Source organism: Megascapheus bottae, chromosome 4 (assembly GCF_031878675.1).
Source record: "Megascapheus bottae isolate mThoBot1 chromosome 4, mThoBot2.hap1, whole genome shotgun sequence".
NCBI lineage: Eukaryota > Metazoa > Chordata > Mammalia > Rodentia > Geomyidae > Megascapheus > Megascapheus bottae.
The window spans coordinates 64,456,696-64,476,804 of NC_143512.1; the positions used below are offsets into that span (position 1 = coordinate 64,456,696).

Below are 20,109 nucleotides of genomic sequence, written 5' to 3' on the forward strand. Positions count from 1 at the left end.
ACTCAGGACCTGGGCATTATTAGCCTTGAGCACAAAAGCTCAGGGACAACACTTTGAGCCACAGCACTACTTCGAGATTCTGGTGATTAATTAGAGTTAAAAGTCTCTAACTTTGCTGACCAGGCTGGCTTTGAACCCTTATCCTCAGATCTCATTCTCCTGAGTAGTTAAGGATTACAGGCATGAGCCACCAGCGCCCGACTAGATAGTATTCCATTTGTATTTCATACCCCTATATAAATTTATTTCCTTTTTTTTCCTTTAAGCAGTGCTGGAGTTCAGCACATTGCTTCATGCTTCCTTAGCAGATTCTCTATCATTTAGGCTACACTGCCTCTTTGTTTTTTGAGTTTCACCTTATGCCTGGATTGTGATCCTCGTATTTGAGCTTTTCATTGTTGAGGATGCAGTGGCAGACATGCACTGTAGTTCCCCTGTAGTTCTAGATGACAGGTGGTGTATCGCTGCACCCAAATATATGCTCTCATGAACTTGCACAGGCCTCAAACCAAGATTGACCTCTGCCTCCCAGATAGCTAGGACTATAGGCTGGAACCACTGTGCCTGGTCATGTGGGCCAACATTCCCTAATGTGTAGATATGCTCTGAGTGATTACTAGGGAGATGTGAGTTAAGAGAACTCATAACAGTAAGGTACGGCCAGGAGTTTGGCCTAGTGGTAGAGTGCTTGCCTAGCATGCACGAAGACCTGGGTTTGACTCTTCAGTACCATACACACAGAAAAAGCCGGAAGTGGTGCTGTGGTTCAAGTGGTAGAGCTCTAGCCTTGAGAAAGCCCCAGGAAAATACCTAGGCTCCGAATTCAAGCCCCAGGACTGGCAAACAACAACAAAAGAAACCCAAAAACAAAACGAAAATAAAATAACAGGGAGGTGATAAGTGAGCTAGTTTAGGGCTTCCTTTATTAATATTTTTGTCTATTAATTTGCTTATAATTATCTCTAAAATTTTTACTTCAAATAATGTAAATATGTAAGAAGCAAATATATAAGGCCAAACCATAAGGTCTTTACACTTTTTTTTTTTTTTTTTTTTGCCAGTCCTGGGCTTGAGCTCAGGGCCTGAGCACTGTCCTTGGATTTTCTCAAGGCTAGAGCTCTACCACTTGAGCCTCAGCACCACTTCCGGCTTTTTTCTATGTGTTACTGATTAATTAAACCCAGGTCTTCATGCATGCTAGGCAAGCACTCTTCCACTAAGCCAAACTCCCAGCCCTCTTTACTGTTTTAATGATTTTTTTCAGTGTTTCTACCAGCCTCACTGGTACTCATGGTGATTTCTTCAGATCTGCATTGTACTTTCCCTATCTTCTTTTCTACTCTGTATCTTTGCTTTTCTATCACTTCATTGTGATTTTAATGTCTGAACGTGTATGTCCTGTTCTTTTATTATGGTTTCTTGTGTTTTCTTTCTTAACTTTAATTATTTGTTTGTGTTTGCTATGGGAAAGGTTTCAAGTTTCACATTAAATTAGTTTATTGTAGAAACTCTTAAAATATTGCAAATTTCTTACATCTTTGTTGCCCTGTGGAATTATTAGCAATTGTTGTTACATTTTTTCCTACTACCTTATTTTCTTCTTTATCTTATGTCATATGTCTTCTAAAGTAGAGCATTTCCTGACTTGCATAACTGAACAAGATCAAAGTGATAAAGAGGAGTCTTCAGAAACTGAATTTTCAGTTAAAAAAAATCAATCCAGTCAAAAAACATTTATGTTTCCTTCTGCGGAGTCAGTGGCCAGCCTCTCCAATGATGGGTGCTCTTATTATGGTATTGTATTTTTTTCCTTTCATCTACTCATATTCCTATTCTGCATCAAATATAATTAATACTGAACTTTGTTTGCTGGGAATATAGTTGGGGAGGACCTGTAAAGTCATTTTTTGGCACTTATTTCAGGGAAGGGAAATAAAAACTTGTGCCATTCACATGAAGAACATCAAAAGGTATACTTCAACCATGTGGTATAGTTCTGGGATATTTTATATGAAATATATAGCAAGTAGAATTACTATTATAATTTTTTCCAGTCCTGGGTCTTGAACTCAGGGACTTGGCACTGTCCTTAGGCTTTTCCAAGGCTAGTGCTCTACCACTTGAGACATACCACTTCCAGCTTTTTCTGTGTATATGTTACCAAGGAATCAAACTCTGGGCTTTTATACATGCTAGGCAAGCACTCTACCATTAGGCCAAACTCCCAGCCCCCTACTATAATATTTTTTTACAAAAACAGAGGAGAAATCCCAACGCTGATAATTGTGATAATTTTTAAAATTTAAACTAGTGTTTAAATTTATATACAGACATTGCTGTTTTGCATACCTGGTCCTCTTTAAATCTGACCAGTCCTTATCTGTACTGTATTTACCATGCTGAGCAAAGTGCCATGTTTTATTCCCACTCATGTTCTTCTTTAGTCCTTCTGAATATACCTTACCCTATGAATAAGTGAGCATTGTAGTTGCCAAATAGCCTAGGTAAAGATGTATACATTAAAATGTTGATGTCTGTTGTTTAATGAATGCTTGTAAATCTGGAAAGAAATCATATTATCATATTCCTGTTTTTAACCAATGGACACCCTGTCTGGTACTCACTGGCATCTCGGGCCTCTTGGAAAGATGTTTTATTACTACACTGCCTTAATGAGCCAGAATAGCTTAGATTTCTTTTTCTTTTTTTTTTTCTTGCCAGTCCTAGGCCTTGAACTCATGGCCTGGGCACTGTCTTTGGGCTTTCGCAAGGTTAGAGCTCTACCACTTGAGCCTCAGCACCACTTCTGGCTTTTTCTATGTATGTGATACTGAGGAATCGAACCTGGGTCTTCATGTATGCTAGGCAAGCATTCTACCACTAGGCCAAACTCCCATCCCTAGTTTAGAATTTTCCAAAATAAACTTCCATTCTCCAGTCTTCTGAGTACTGACTTTGGTGCTACTAGGAATTGAATTCAGGGTTTTATGCTACTAAAATAACATTCATTACTTTGGCCCCTCCCCTGAACCCATTATGCTTCAGTTTGTTTTTCAGGAAAAGTCTCACTTTCACTCGGGACCAATCTTGGGCTCCCACATAAAAGATTAAAGATGTGTGCCACCATCCCTGATTTATTTATCTCAGTAATTTATTTTGCTCAGGCTGGCCTCTAACCACCATTTTCATAACTCTTGTCTGCCATGTATGTGGGATTAGAGGTATGAAAGCCAGTGCACTCAGCCCTGTTCTGAATATTCTAATTTAGGGGGCACAGTGTTATCAAGATTGGCCTAATGGTAGAGTGCTTGCCTAGCATGGACAAAGACCTGGGTTCAAGTCCTCTGTGACCACATGCATAGAAAAAACTGGAAGTGGTGCTATGGCTCAAATGGCAGACCACTAGCCCGAGAGAAAAAAAAACAAAAGCCCAGAGACAGTGCTCAGGCCCTGAGTTCAAGCCCCAGGACTAGCAAAAAAATAAAAATTAAAAAAGATTTGAACTGTCTACATAGGCATTGTACTTCTCGAGGTAAACCTCAGCCTTCCTCTTTGCTTTGCTGATTCTGAGATAGGCTCAGGCTGGCCTGGACTGCAAACTTCCTACCTAAACTTCCTGTCATGGCTGGGATAATAGAGTGAGACTCTGAGGCTAGTCCAGGCAGAAAGGCAATGAGCACAAACTTCAAGTTACCTGATATCCTCCTCGGTAACTGGGATACAGACATAAGCCACCATACTTTGCTGCTGCTGCTTCCTCTTCCTCCTCCTCCTCCTCTTCTCTTCTCTTCCTCTTCCTCCTCCTCCTCTTCCTCCTCTTCTTTCTCTTCTTCTCTTCCTCCTCCTCTTCTTCTTCTTCCTCTTCTTCCTCTTCCTTTTCTTCTTCCTCTTCCTCTTCCTGGGACACTGTTCTTGGGCTTTCTCAAGGCTAGCCCTTTATCATTTGAGCCACAGCACCATTTCTGAACTTTTTTTCTCTGTATGTGGTACAGAGGACTCAAACCCGGACCTTATGGCAAGCAAACACTCTAACATTAGGCTAAACTCCCCACCTCTCTTCTGAGTCTTCTTAGTAGGAAACAATTTATTCACTGAGGATAGATTTCATTTTGTTAAAAGCCTTAAGATATTCAGACACCACTGGTAAGCGAAGTAAATGATCAGGCTGCCACTGTTTTGGGAATTAAAAATAATTTTAAGGGGGCCGGGAGTTTGGCCTAGTGGTAGAGTGCTTGCCTAGCATGCACAAAGACCCGGGTTCAATTCTTCGGTAACCCACATACATAGCAAAAAGCCGGAAGTGGTGCTGAGGCTCAAGTGGTAGAGTGCTAGCCTTGAGAAAGTCAAAGGACAGTGCTCAGGCCCTGAGCTCAAGCCCACGACTGGCCAAAAAAAAAAAAAAATAATAATTTTAATTATCAAGAAGGAATGCATTTGGTTGTGTTTAATAAATTGTCTATGAATGCAGTCCCAAGAGAAGAGCTCCAAAAATGGCTTCAAAGTAAAGATAGGAGCTTTGTGTGTGACTGTTTTGAAAGGTATTTGTTAGAATATGGTGATTTTCTGCTCTGAGAAATCAGTTTCATTTCTGACTAATCCATACTAAATGATCACATTTTTATTATTTCTTTCAGCAACCGAGACTTTTCTTAGTAATAATTGAGGAATATGCTTGTCAGGGCCCAGGGTAGAAAATTGTCTTACTTTGTTTTTAGACATAAGGTTGCTCAGTTGAGTTGCGCTCCAAAATGCTATGGGTTTGTGCAGAAGACAATGTCCTTTAGCAGCGCTTTGGCAAGTTTGTAGACAACAGTCTACAAGCAGGCTGCTAACAGAAGGAACAAAACTTCTTGCTTACCTGTTTGATGATGAAAACACTGGTCTTGAACTGAGACTAGTCTCACCTATTTCCCTCATGCTGCTCAGACAGTGATGGATTGGGAATACTTTGTTTTCTTCATGAATAGGCTAGTGGGGGCCATTCAGACATGGATAGAAAGTTTCTTTCATAGACTCTCTCTTCCAGTTGTGTTTTTTTTCTCCTGAGGAGAAAAAGCTAGACTCCATCTCCTCATTAACAAGTAAAGGGTCAAGCTAGGCACTGGGTGGCACATATCTGTAACCCCAGCTCCTCAGGAGGCTGAGATCTAATTATCAAAGTTAAAACCAGCCCCAATCTCAGTGAGACTCTTGTCTCCAATTAACTACTCCCCCACCCACACACAAACCTGGAAGCAGAGGTATGGCTCAAGCAGTAGAGTGCAGCCTTGAGTGGAAAAGCCAAGTATGACCACAAGGCTAAGATTAAGCACCAGTATCAGTTCTGACTCCAGAAGAAAAGCAGCCGAGCTAAAAGTGACCAAAATGGTCGATCACCAGCCATGAGCCACAAAGCCAAGCAAGCACGATGCCCTGAGTTCAGCTATGGTACTGATTCTGGCAAGTGCAAAAATGAAATGAAATACATAAAATTCTCTCTCTCTCTCTCTCTCTCTCTCTCTCTCTCTCTCTCTCTCTCTCTATATATATATATATATATATATATACACACATATATATGTAGAAAATGGCTGAGTATTTTGTTTTGTTTAATACTGTGCAGTTCCTATTGAAAAGGCAGAACTGCAAGCTTGGCTCAAATGGTCAAGTGCTAGTCCTGAAAACAAACTTTTTAAAAGTAGAAATGTCTCAAAAAATTATTCTTTAGATCATATTTTTCCAATCAAATTGTATCTTCAGTTTCAGATATATATTTTCAAGCATGTATTATTTTCTGATCACAGGACTTAGCTACTTTGTTAGTGTTCATTGTAGTATTCTAAGCTGTATACTAAAGAAGAGCTGATACACAGGACAGAAAACTCATGATCACACAGTGTAGTAGAACACACAGTGTAGTCACTACAGCATTTTCATAAAAGGATAAATATGGTATATAAATATATTTTTAATTTTAGAGGTTTATACTTATTCTGATTATATCATTTCTAAATCTGATTAATAAACTGAAGTTAAAATACCTCATGTAAAATTTTATTAATTATTTTTCAGATGTGGATAACAGTGCTGAATTACTTGAGAGGTAAATATTTAAGCGTTAATTTGTGATTTTACTTAAATTTGTGAGTAATAATGTATTCTAGAAATTTTGTTGTTCCAGTGAATGTAAACTATGAAATTCACATCTTTTTGTGATTTAAAGGAATTTAATGAGATTTGGAATTTCCATGGAAAGGGGGTGTTTTGAGAAACCAGAATGTGCTAAGTTATATCCCTTACTCGTCTGTCATAGGTAACAAGAATAGGAGAATGTCTTTGCTATATTGTCTTTTGCAGTGCGAAATACAATTTTAGAAATAGAAAAGTAGATAAGTGTTTCTTAATCTTGTATCTATTCCTAAATCTTGTATGATTTGGAAAGGCATTGCGTTACATGTTCATTTTTGATTAATGTAATTGAGTTGTAAACACTAGCTATATTTCTCAAATATTTGCGATTGAAGTGTTTCAGGAGATCTACTGCAGACAACAGCACTGACTGATATTGCCGACATTATTGATGACCTTATAACAAAAAATGGAGTTTCCAGTGAGGAGCTTGGCTTAACAGAGCAACAAGCAAGGAATATTTCAAGGTAGGGAGCCAGGCTCCTACATTGCTAAGCAAATGCTCTGCTGCTGAGCTTCTCCCCGGCCCCTGTTCATCTCTCACTTCAAAAGTATCCATATTTTAATACGATGTTTATAAAACAGACCTGAAGCTCGGATCAGATGTTTTCTTCATAGCGCCTTTCATGATATACTTGTGCTGTCCCCTTCCTTCCCCACAATGTTCTGAAATGTACTGAAACAGCACATCTATAGCCGCTGAGACTTCCCCAGGTCTCATCATTGTGCAACAATCAATTAGTCTTAATGGTTGCTACAAGAAATTAATGATTTAGTTCATGGTACATTAGTTCTCTAATTTTAATCCTTAGACTATATTTGTAGTAGCTCTTCCATGGAAACTTAGGTTAAAATGTTCCTTTTAGAAGAGCCCTTCCTTCATAGAATAAAGGCTGCCTTTCCCTATATTGGCTGAAATTGATCATTTCTTGGCTTACTTACATAAAATAACTTTGCCAGGCACAGTGATGAATGCCTGTAATCCCAGCACTTAGGAGGTAGAGGCAAGAGGATTGCAAATTTGAGGCCAGCCGGGTTACATGTCAAGACCCTGCCTGGGATGGGGGAGTCAGCCTTATGGAATTTAGCTATACTTGTTATTTCCTAATTCAATTCCACTTATTACTTTGGTGAAAATGAGCATGTACTATATTACATTCAAACTTACAATGCTGTTACTGGAAACTAGAGACAAAAAAAGATTTTTAAATTTAACTAGCAGTATTATGGTCTTATACAAAGAGCATGTAAATCTTAAATTCCCCTACACATTTAGTTACCTTCAAAGTTAATGAGTGTATTGTGAATATTTCATCAATGTCTATTAAATGTCAATAATTAGAACAAAGAAGCTGAGCGTGGTGGCTCATGCGTCATCCTAGCTGCTCAGGAGCCTGAGATCATGGTTCAAGGCCAGCCTGGGCACTAAAGTCTGTGAGACTCTTATCTTCAGTTAACCACCAGAAAACCAGAAGTGGTGCTGTGGCTCAAGGGGTAGGCCTTGAGCTGAAGAGCCTAATTGACAGTGCCCAGGCCCAGCGTTTAAGCCCCATGACTAACCAAAAAAAAAAAAAAATTAGAACAAAGATAAAATGTAGTTTCTAGTTACCAATGCAGACCAAATTAAGACATTGTGCTATAGGAGTTCAAGGGAAGAAAGTTGGTGTAAGAAGGCAGCTTTCCCTGTCCTGGGATTTGATCTGTATCTCAGGAGAACACCAAATTCTGTGGATGGCTGAGAAGCGGAGAAAGGATAAGTTCAGAGGTGTGCTGGGCAGTGAAGGGCAGGATGTCCTTGTGACTGGTGTGTGTGTGTGGGGAAGCACGTGGGGTGCTCCGTCCCCATAGCTGAGGCAGCAGAGCACCCCATGGTGGCGTCCAGCTATGATGACAGCCAGTGGGAAGATGACCACGGAGTCACGTGCAGTCCACAGATGACAGGTCAGGGTGGAGAGGGGAATGGACATGGAACCTGTAGGAGGTGAGCATGGCAGTGATTTCTTCAAAAAGTTGTAGAATGCAATTGTAGACAGGAGACAGATGAGCCTGTGGATAATATTGTAGATATGTTGGCATTGAAGTCCTCTGACAAACAGATGCCTAAATGAACAAAAGTATTTTTTAAGACAAGCCTGTAAGGTGAAAAAAAATGGAGTCCACCAGCAGATTGCAGACTACAGTGCTGATGGTCTCTGACCCTATGCCAGGGGCCTGAGATCACCTCTCCTCAGGGTTTTGGTAGAAGGGCATGCAGATCTCAGCACACAGCCATGCTCTGTATTTGTTACAACTTCCTTTACATACCCAGTAGTTCAAAGCAGAATGAGCAAAGGGAAAAAAGGGTGTATTGGGTTCATTCCAGAGGAAAGCAAGCACAAAGTTCCAGAATTCTTTCCCCTTGGAGTCACATGGGACACAGTTCCTCCAGAAACAGGCTGTGATGACACAGGAGAAATGTTTGCCAGGCAAGCTCTTTAGAGACTTGAGCACAAGATTTTATTTGGGGCACTGCTTGGCATTTTTATTCCAAGATACAGACTCCCAGAAGGAAATCTGGTGTTCAAAATAAGTCATGTATCATTGTGTGTAACATGGTGTCTTTACACTTTGGTGAAATATCTACTCGAACCTCCATCTCCTATCATCCTTTCTAACCACTCATAGTTCACTGTTAGTTCGCCTGCCCCTAGAGTCAGAAACAGTGATGGAGCCGGATATAGAAAAGACTTACAGGGAAATGTCTGTTGAGGAGAGGGAAGGAGAAAGAAGGGGGGTTAGTGTAGTTCTAAGAACATCTAGCCAGATCAGTGATGAAGCCACAGGCCGGCATCTCCTGACTCTTGAAAAAATGGGTCAGCCATGTGGCATTCCTGCCCGCCCTGGTGACTGATCAAGCCAGACTGAGCAGTGCATGCTGGCCTGGGATGAGTCAGAGACTCAGAAAGAAGTCTCCCCTGGGTTAGATACTGGGGAGTGGCTGATATTCTACTCTGTAAGGAAGTCCAAAGTAGAGTCTTTAAGACTTGAGTGATGTGTAAAAAATTGATGGTGAGCAGGTGTGCATACACCATTTCGAAAGAAAAGACCCAGGTAAGAAGAAGCATGAAAAAGAGGGAAAACGTATAAGGCAGATGTTATAGAGAAATTGCTGATAGCCTTTCTGAGACAAAATGCTTAGGTGTTCAGAGGACAGATGACTAAAGATCTTAGGAGTATACCGCCTGTTAGGACAGCACAAAATCTTCCCAAATGAGAAGTAATGATACTTGTCACCGTAGTGAATAGAGAAACCAATGACGTCTCCTTGCCTGTTCATTTCCCAGGATTCAGCATTCTTCTGGCAGATGTCCACAACGAACTGAGAAAGAGAGAAGAGAGATTAGAGCTTGGATGAAAAGAAAACGAAAAGAACGAATGGCAGAGTACTTGTGTCAGCTGGCCCAAAAGAGAGGGCAGGAACATGACCCTTTCTGCCCCAGAGGCAATCCAGTAAGTCTGCAGTATCAAGAGCAATGGAACTGTCACAGAATGTATGTTGTACTTCTCTCCTGACTAACAGTCTAGAAAGATGAACATAATTTGAATGTAATTTTTACTGGGGGTGGGTAGGAAAGTCACCATTGTACTTAAGTTAGGAAAAGTTAAGCAGTTATCTCCACATATTGTGCAGGCCATTGAACTACCTTAATTTTCTGCCTTTGGCTGGTTATATTGTTAGTATTTAAGCAAATGAGGAGGTTGAATAATTTAAATTGACATAATTCCTTTATTTTTTAATGAGTCAGTGGCAGTTGAACCAAGAATTGTATATGTTACTACAACTTTTCTTAGCTGATTTTTTTATTTTTTGGTAGTGTTAGGTTTGAACTCAGAGACTTGTGCTTTCAGGTCTACCAATTAAGCCAGTGCCTTTTTTTTTTTTTTGCTAGTCCTGGATACTGAATTCAGGGACTAAGCACTGTCCTTGGGCTTTCTCAAGGTTAGAGCTCTACTACTTGAGCCACAGCACCACATCCAGTTTTTTTCTATGTATGTGGTACCAAGGAGTCAAACCTGGGTTTTTGTGCATATTAAGCAAGCACTCTACCACTTGGCCAAACTTCTGGCCCTAGCCAGTACCCTTTTTGTATTCATTTTCAGTTTTCTTTTGCTCAGATTTGGGCTTGAACTACCACCCTCCTAAACTTTGCCTCCTGAGTAGGTGGGATTATAGGTATGTACCACCACACCCAGTTGGATTATTATTTTTTTTTGCCAGTCCTGGGCCTTTAACTCAGAGCCTAGGCAGTGTCCTTGGGCTTTCTCAAGGCTAGAGGTCTACCACTTGAGCCATAGTATCACTTCTGGCTTTTTTCCTTCTCTGTATGTGGTACAGAGGAATCGAACCCAGGCCTTTGTGCATGCTAGGCAAGCACTCTCCCGCTAGGCCAAATTCCTGGTCTCCAGTTTGATTTTTGTTGCTGCTGTCTTGTTTTTGTGCTGGTACCAGGGCTTGAACTAAAGACCTTGTGCACTTTCTCAGATAGCTTGTTCATGGCTGATACCACTTGAGCCATACCTCTGGCCTGGCATTTTATTGGCTCATTGGAAGTAAGAGTTTCATGGACTTTCATGCCTGAGCCAACCAACTTCAAACTATAATTCTTGAATCTCAGCCTCCTGAGTAGCTAGGATAGGTGTGTGCTACTGGCATCTGGCTCCAGCCTTTTTTTTTTTTTTGGCCAGTCCTGGGACTTAACCTCAGGGCCTGAGCACTATCCTTGGGTTTTCTCAAGGATAGCACTCTATATCGGTGGTCTCCTTGGTGGTTGTCCTGAGACTTGGGCATCACACCACTTGAGCCAGAGCACCACTTCCGACTTTTTCGCCTTTTCTGTGTATGCGGTACCGAGGAATTGAACTCGAGTCTTTGCATGTTAGGAACACTGTCATTAAAGGTGACAGAACACTTTGTTGATGAGCTCTGGGGGCAGATGGGGGCTGCAGTGCCAGTGAGCATGAGTGTCTGTCCTCTCCTCCGGGGCGATGGGCAGTGGTCACCAGGAGTCAGGTGGATTTTGTATTAAATCCGTAGTAAACTGGGCCTTATACTAAGTGATGCATTAATATATTTGTTTTATATCAGGATGATTTTCCAAATACCGTGTTGGGCATTGTTTCCTAAGTAGAAGAATTTTATGTAATAGTTGGTGTGTTAAGTGATGACCGAACTGGTTGTTTCTTGCAGTTCTACCTGACCTCCCGGCAAATCAGGCTGAGACAGAAGATGAAGCTCGACAGAGACAGGTGGGCCTTTGAGAGCTTGCTTTCAAACATCTGCACCATTCACTCCGTTTCGTTTAGTTTTATTAAAGTTGCTGTGGTTCATTTCCCAGCCCAGGTAAGTGTGTTCATGTGGGAGATACCTCAGAAGTAACACCCCCGCGGTCGACCCCAAGGGCTTGGAACCGTGGACCCACCGAGCAGGGCGCTCCCTGGAGAATGGGGAGGGAGGAAACAGCTGTTTCCGTTCTTGTTTGAAGGTTGCTGCTCTCCGCTCACTACAGTCGTCGAATCTCACAGGCATACAGCCTGATGAATGAACTGTTATCAGAGACTGTACAGCTACCCGCACGGAAACCCCGGCCTGCCCGGCGCTTCCAGGCTCGGGGCAGCCCCACCCGGCGCAGCCCCGCCCGGCGCAGCCCTTCTCCGAGCGGCCCCGCCCGGCGCAGCCCTTCTCCGAGCGGCCCCGCCCGGCGCAGACTAACCAGTCGCAGTCCTCCTCTACGAAGCTCCGCCCAGCGCAGTTCTTCGCCCCGCCCCACCCGGCGCAGCCCTTCTCCGAGCAGCCCCGCCCGGCGCAGAGTAGCCAGTCGCAGTCCTCCTCTACGAAGCTCCGCCCAGCGCAGTTCTTCGCCCCGCCCCACCAGGCGCAGCCCCCCCCGGCGCAGACTAACCAGTCGCAGTCCTCCTCTACGAGACTCCGCCCGGCGCAGTTCTTCGCCCCGCCCCACCCGGCGCAGCCCCGCCCGGCGCAGCCCTTCTCCGAGCCGCCTCGCCCGGCGCAGACTAGCCAGTCGCAGTCCTCCTCTACGAAGCTCCGCCCAGCGCAGTTCTTCGCCCCGCCCCGCCCAGCGCCGCCCTTCTCCGAGCAGCCCGGCCAAGAGGTAACTCAGGCCGAATAATCTCAAGCCTGATAAATGTAATCCCTCCCTTTTTTTGTGGGTCGGAAGATTTGAACTCTGGCCTGGGCGCTGGCCCTGAGCTCTTCAGCTCAAGGCTACCGCCTACCCCTGGAGCCACAAGGCCACTTCTAATTGTAGCCCTTCTGTTACCCAAGTCAGTGTGTTTTTGTGTCCCCTACTTAGGCTCGTGCTAAAACCAGGCAATAGAAATTTACAGAATCTCTGGAAACGGCAGAAATGGCGTTGTATTTCCATCTAGGGGCTAACAGCGCGCAAGTATAAATGTGGCCTGGTATCTGTTTAGTCCTTTGTTGTTACTGTTGTTTTGCTTCCTGTTGCTTCTACAAGTGACCTAACTTTTCCTGTTTTTCCGCCTGTCTTCACCCTGGGAGAAACAGCCACTTCTGTACCCACCCCCTGTCCCCATGATGTCTGTCCACTTACCGATAGATTGTTCAGTTCGCCTTATTATTATTTTACTGTTCACCTGCAGTGGGACTGGAAGAATCATTAGGTAGAATTTATTAAATGTGGGATGTTAAGACACACAAATGCAAAATTTCTTGCATGTAGCTAATAGAGGTGCAGTTATATTTGTTGGTGGACAGTTCATGTGGTAAACATGAATTGGCAGTACTGTGTTCTTAAAAATTACCATCTTTGACTTACAGTTATAAACATAATTATGTTACTTAAGGGCCTAAAAGTACTGCTGCCAACAAAACCCACACACTATCCACTCATGTGTGTGTAGTTTTGATTTTGCTGAAAATTCTCAAGATTCCTTGCAGCTTTTTAACAATAAAACGGGATTACATATGAAAGTAGCTGCCAAATATATAAAGGATTAAATGAATAGATAACTAAACATTTCTTCAAAAAAGAATGAAGCCAGGCACCAGTGGCTCTTGCCTATAATTCTAAACTACACAGGAGACTGAAAATATGGATAATGGAGGTTTGAGGCTAGCTTCAGAAAAATCCACAAGTCTCTATCTCAAAAAAGCTGGGTTGGAGGTGTGACATATTTGATAGAGCACAGGGAGCTGAGTGAGCAAGCCAAAACCCAGCAACTTAAAACCCAGTATCAGGAATGAATGAGTGAGTGAGTGGAATGAATGGATGAGCTGGAGTAGGTATGGCTCAAGTGGTACCATGGATCTGCTTAGCAAGCATGAAGCCTTGAGTTCAAACCCCTGAACTGTCATGTCCCTCCAAAAAAAAATGAGGTTTGACATGCAAAGAACAATTGTGTTTTATTATGCATTAAATGTAACACATGTAAGGTACAGAATAATCATTGTTAAGAATGTCTTAAACCTGGGGGCTGGGAGTTTGGCCTAGTGGTTAAAGTGCTTGTCTAGCATGCATGAAGACCCGGGTTCGATTCCTTGGTACCACATACATAGAAAAAAGCCGGAAGTGGTGCTGAGGCTCAAGCGGTAGAGCTCTAGCCTTGAGAAAGTCCAAGGACAGTGCTCAGGCCCTGAGCTCAAGCCCAAGACTGGCAAAAAAAAAAAAAAGAATGTCTTAAACCTGGACAGTTCGGGCTTTTTCATATATTAAAATGTATCACTGATGAGAGGTTTTAGGAGTATAATAATTGTGTGATTTTTTACTTTTAGGGAGAATCCACACAAGTACAATTTCCCAGGAGGTCATCATGCAAAAGCCAGACATGTGTCCAAGCCAGGCCATTCCTGTGGGCGGGGGCCTCTTGGGCAGCTTCAAGGCTCACCCAGGCTCCACGGTAAGACTCCCCGTGCTGTGAGCCTTGTGCTCCTGGTATCCAGAGCTGTGTGTTTATTAGGAAAAGCTGTAAAACCTGAATGAAAATGAATTCCGATTTCAATAAAATGTAAGGAGTTGACAGGCATAATAGTACCAGGATTTTGTTCTATTGCTGTGAAATAAAACCTGAGGTAGCTTTTCAAACTAATATTCTCTCTGTAATAGACTTTGGTCATTAGATGTAACTTATTTGAGTTTTTCCTTTTATATGTCTGGCTGAAGGTGTACATATAAATCAGATTTTGATAGATTTCAGGATGCTATTATCACCTAAACTTTTGATCATCCTTTCTAGGTTTAAAGATGTGTCTAGCGTTTTTTGATGATGTTTTTCCTTAGTTAAAATTTACATTTTTATTAATCAAAAGGATATTTATATAATTACACATTAAAATGTTTAATAGTTAATGTAAATAAACAGTGTAGGTTTATGTATTTGAAAATGTATAACAACAACTAACTTTAGGCTTTTTTTTTTTGTGGATTGGGGGACATGAACTCGGCCTGGGTGCTGTCCCTGAGCTCTTCACCTCAAGACTACTTACCCTTGAGCCAAGACCCACTTCCCATTTTTTTCTGGAGGTTAATTGGAGATAAGAGTCTCAGGTCCTTTTGTGTCTGGGCTGGCTTGAACCTTGATCCTTAGATCCCAGCTTCTGGAGTAGCTAGGATTACAGGTGTGAGCTAACACGCCCAGCCTGGCCTATAGTCTTTAATACAGTGTTTGTAACCTGGGTATTATATTCTTTTTCCTTTTTTTTTTTTTTTTTTTTTTCCAGTCCTGGGCTTGAGCTCAGGGCCTGAGCACTGTCCTTGGACTTTCTCAAGGCTAGAGCTCTTCCGCTTGAGCCTCAGCACCACTTCCGGCTTTTTTCTATGTATGTGGTACCGAAGAATCGAACCTGGGTCTTCATGCATGCTAGGCAAGCACTTTAACCACTAGGCCAAACTCCCGGCCCCTTTTTCCTCTTTTTGCGTGTGTTAGTACTGGGGCTTAAAGTCAGAACCTTTCTCTTACCCAGGTTTTTCACTCATGCCTGACATTCTACCACATGAGGTATACCTCCAGTCTGTTCTTCACACATGGCTGGCATTCTACCATGTGAGGTATACCTCCAGTGTGTTTTTCTGCAAGTTAGTTGGAGGTGGAATTTCATGGACATTTTTCCCATGCTGGCTTTGAACTACAGTCCTCAGATTGCAGTGTCCCATAGTTAAGTTTATACTCATGTGCCATCTATATCTGGCTAAGTACCATTTTTATTCATTTATGATTGCCTTATATCAGTTATGGGGCCAGGCAGGACTATTGTTAGATCTCCATACATTTACACTGTATTCCGATTCATTTTATCATCTATGCTCTGTGCTCCACTTCCTGTATCTTTTCTTCTAAGAAAGTGCTTCTCCAGCACTTTCCTTGTTGTGTTTTACTGGTTGGAAATAGTCTCTCTAACCCCAGGCAAACCTCTTCACACTAACGCCACCCCCTCCCACACACACAAACTTCCACAGTGTTATATAGCTATATAGCTATTTATCTCTTCTTTTTCTACTCTCCTTTCTCTATATAAGTAGCCTCTTAGCTTGATTCATGTTGTATGGTTAGCCACCTAAGTAACTGCATACATGGCTATTTACACACATACACACACACACACACATGCGCGCACGCACACATATATATGAATATGAGTGTCTTAAAGGTCTGGTCTCCACATATAAGTGAAACAGGAGATTTTGTTACTTGAACATGGCTTGTCTCATACAACAGAATGACCTTTAGTTGTATCCATTTTCCTGAAAATGACATGATTTCATTGTTTAGTGTCCATATACTATTTTTCATTTCAATTATTATGTTTAAAATTTAATTTTTTTTGCCAGTCCTAAGGGCTTAAACTCAGGGCCCAGGTACTATCCTTGGACTTTCTCAAAGCTAGCGCTCTACCAGTCAAGCCACAGCACCACTTCCAGCTTTTTCTGTGTAGTACTGAGGAATCACACCCAGGGCTTTATGTACACTAGGCAAGCATTCGACCACTAGGCCATGCTCCTGGCCTAAATTTAATTTAAGGAATACGTCCCCTTTTCCCTCACTCTCACCCAGTTTCTTCTTCCATCCTCTTATAAGTTGTAGAGTTCATTTCCAGCATCCTGTCCAATCTATCATTTCTGCTTTTCATCACCCTTGTCCCTCCATTTCTTTGCCTCCCCTCAAATAGCTAAACCTCTCCTGGTAACGATGGTTGTTTCCTTTGCTATGCAGAAACTAATTTGACAGATTCCCCTGTGTTAATTCTTGTTCTCATTCTCTGAGCATCTGGAGTTTTTCTAAGGAAGAATTTACTTGTGCCTCTGTCTTCCATCATTTTTCCTATATTTTGCTATGGAAGATTTTAAATTTCAGATCTTTCTGGAATTCATTTTTGTGTAGGATTGGAGTTAGAGGTCTTGTTTCAGTCCCCTGCAGTTCTTGGTTTTCCTGGCACCATTTGTTGAAGAGTGTCTTTTCTTAATTGTGTGCTTTTTGACTCCTTTCTTAAAATTCACAGTAGGTGTGGATCTTCAGTTATTTTCATTGGTCTTTGGGTCTGTTTTGTGTAGGTACCATATAGTTTCATGTTATTAAACTATGCTACAGAAGTACAATATCTCCAAGAGTGTTAGGACTTACAATTGCTTTTGTTATTTGGAGTCTTTTTGCTTCCATGTGAATTTTTTTTTTTTTTTTTTGTGCTTGAACACAGGGCCTAGGCACTGTCCCCAAACTTCTTTGGTTCAAGGCTAGCATTCTATCACTTGATCCATACCACGTGGCACTTCCAGCTTTTTCTGAGTAGTTTTGTTGGAGGTAAGAGTCTCGGCCTCCTGAGTAGCTAGGGTGACAGGAATAAGCCACTGGCTTCCATGTGACTTTTTATATTGATTTCTGTAATTCTGTTAGGAATATCATGGGATTTTTATAGGTATTGCATTGAATTGAACTGCTTTTGGCAGTATGGCCATTTTCACATTAATTCTGCCAGTTTCACATGAGATTTCTATCTTCTGATTCAATCTCTTAGTTTTTATTAAAGAAGTATTTTACTTCCATTTGAAAAATGACCGCATTTGTGCTATAAGGCCACTCAGTCTCTAAGACTATGCATGCTTTGTTTTGCTTTCTGGTTTACACGGGCCAACACCTATCAGACACCCACAACAAACCAGGGCTGGTGAGCAGATTCAAAGTTGTCCTTAAAGAACATGCTGAATGATGCGTGAGGAGCATGGATGTTCTGCAGGGGTCAGAACGTGTTTACCTTTGCAGGGACTGCCACCTTCACCATACAGAAGAAAGCCGGGGCTTCCATGGCAGTGGAAAGAAAGGCTAGCCAGGTTCCAGTTACCTCCCAGAAAGGTGAGAGATAAAGACATCTCCTTAATTCAAGGCTAACTTTTAAGTAATTCTAGGTCGTATGTAAATTTCAAGCGTAGAATAGAATGGAGGGTGTGGAATGTCGCACAGAGCATCAGACGAGAGGATTTGATTGGGCTGTCTAGAACCCTGTGTCTAGATTTATTTTTTATTGCTTTATAAGACATTAAATACTAAATCTAAATCTAGGTCATTACATAAAATGGTACCCATGTGCCCATAAAACAGTTGCAGCCGGATGTGTGTAGTGTCTCCCTGGTGAAGGTTGCAGAGATGTAGACTTGTGCGCTGTGGAAGGCAGCTCTGTGGCGAGGCTCAGTCCCCATCCATAGAAAGCCCTGAGCACGGCACTGTGCAGCAGGATGTTGGGGATGGCTCCGTACGGGTTTCTGGAATTCCAAAGCGAGCCATATACAAACCTTGCACTTTGTGAGTATTAGGCAAAACATACACGCTCATCTTGACTTTGACAGTAACCAGTGAATGAATGAATGAGTCCCCATTATAGGCTTTGCTCTTCTCACTCGAAAGGTATTAGTGTTCCATACTGTAGTCTGCACAAAAGGACTCCCGACAGCCCTGGCCCCACTCCTCAGCCGGAGGAGCCATGTGTGGAGAAGGAGCGAGCAGAGGCAGTGGTGAGTCCCTGGACGGTGCCTTCAGAAATCCACAGGATTCTGCACGAGAGCCACGATTCGCTTCTACAAGTAAGCTGTGCTCCATGCCTCCATTTGTCTAGTGTGCCATGGTGGTTTTGTTGTTGTTTTAACATGTGCAAGTACAGGACATTAGGACAGTTTGAAAACAGTGATTCAAACTATATCCACTCTTCTAGTTAGCACTTATATTTCACAATTCGTCTTGACTTTGTCTTCTTTTTAATTAAAAATAAGAAACACCGAGTGGCTCCTTCTACAGAAGAGGCAGAGGCAATAAGTCAGTGAGGTCCCATCTCCATCAGTCAAAGCCAAGTGTGGTGGTCTAGCCATCCTGGCATAAACTTGAGGCCCTATTTGAAAAATACAAACAATGCCATGGACATGGCACAATGGTAAACAGCTCCTGGCTAGCAAATGGAAGGCCTTCCATTTAGATCCCAGTAGTACCAAGAATTAGTGATTATGTCAGTAACAAACCCATAAGAACAGAACACCACTGCAGGAATCAACCCTCCTGCCCGCTTCTGCTGGGCCTCTGGCTTCTGCGTCAGATGGCGTTGAGCTCATTGAGGGCAGTGTGAGCCCGGCCTGCGGCCCTCACACTTCCTTTAGGTCTTTGGTGCTAAGCAGTACCCAAACCACAGCTCTTTTCTGCTCCTCAGGACTTGTTGCCAGGCGGGCCTCCCACTGCGGGTGGCTCGGACAGCGGGTCCTTCAGCACGGGCAGCATCCTCAGCAAGCTGGACTGGAATGCCATTGAAGACATGGTGGCCGGCGTGGAGGAGGAGAACCTGTCCGCCCACTGGACCCAGGGCCTGTGAGCTGAGGACAGCAGCTGGCCTGCAGGCGCCTGCCAGCACCTCACTGATTGCTGGTGAAAGATGAAAAGAAACAGTGAGTGGCTGCCCGCAGCCATAGCGTCACTTGGATCGCCATTTCAAGAGGGAAAATAAACATTTCTCAGTAATTTTGCTGTCATGAGAAAAGAGCTGTTTAACTAGAGATTGATGTCTTTGCATGTGATTCAACTTTTACACCTAATTTGAAATTAGTAAGTACCTTTCCAGCCAAATTTTTGTAACCTTTTAACTTTAATAAAAAAATTCTTTTGTTGTACAACCCTCTGTGTTTTAAGAATGAATTTTTATGATAAACTTGATAGAAAAAATTCTCATTAGGAAGAAAATCAAAAAATTCATGTGAGCAGAGTCCGGCCCAGGTGTGAGAAGGAAGCAGCAGCTGTATCACACACAGCCAGAGCTTTTCAGCAGCCTGGCTTCCTTCCATGTTGGCCTTCCTGTTACTGGTGACCTTCGAGAAATGTCTGGGATGAGAGCAAACCCAACTCGTGGCTCTTCACCTTGAAAATACCAGGGTGCAGCAGCCTCTTGTCTCTGGAACTGCACACAACACAGTTTGGGGGTACCTACACAGAAATGACTCAAAGCTAAGACCTTTTAGCCTTTTACCAATTTTTGGTGTGGCAGCAAGTCTATTATTTGAAGAAGCCATTTGTGGTCCTCCCCAACTGTGTATGAAGCTTCGTTTTCTCCATATCCTTCCGCTAAAGCAACTTCCTGCAACAGCTCACTGCAGACACACATGGGGAGTTTTGACTGCCTTCCACCAAGCCACATGTCAGAACTACAATCAGTGCCCTTCTTGTCACTAATTTTCTTGACAGATTTTGATAAAAATATGATGTAAAGACTGAATGGAAAGGAGTCTTGAGACACCTAAAGTTTTTCTGGTATAACTATAGTAAGATACACACATGAGGACAAGCTCTGGGGCTGCAAGTATGAGGAAAACCACTTGTTTTAGGCTAGTGATATGAACCCTTGGCCAGTGTATTGAGGAAGAATATCATTCAATACCACATTCACTTTCCATTTCATACCTT

At 42.5% G+C, this 20,109-nt stretch overlaps 1 protein-coding gene across 1 annotated transcript in view; it reads left to right on the top strand.

The window, feature by feature from the left end:
* Positions 1-19,314, top strand: part of Cplane1 (ciliogenesis and planar polarity effector complex subunit 1) — an 85,999-nt gene extending 66,685 nt beyond the window's left edge. Inside the window, exons 44-53 of the mRNA XM_090332031.1 lie at positions 1,630-1,794; positions 6,052-6,082; positions 6,504-6,635; positions 9,492-9,657; positions 11,396-11,454; positions 11,691-11,906; positions 13,961-14,085; positions 17,440-17,529; positions 18,079-18,254; positions 18,869-19,314. Coding sequence (XP_090188157.1) covers positions 1,630-1,794; positions 6,052-6,082; positions 6,504-6,635; positions 9,492-9,657; positions 11,396-11,454; positions 11,691-11,906; positions 13,961-14,085; positions 17,440-17,529; positions 18,079-18,254; positions 18,869-19,027 — 1,319 coding nt within the window. The 3' untranslated portion in view covers positions 19,028-19,314. The remainder of the gene's footprint in view (positions 1-1,629; positions 1,795-6,051; positions 6,083-6,503; positions 6,636-9,491; positions 9,658-11,395; positions 11,455-11,690; positions 11,907-13,960; positions 14,086-17,439; positions 17,530-18,078; positions 18,255-18,868) is intronic.
* Positions 19,315-20,109: the final 795 nt, after the last annotated feature.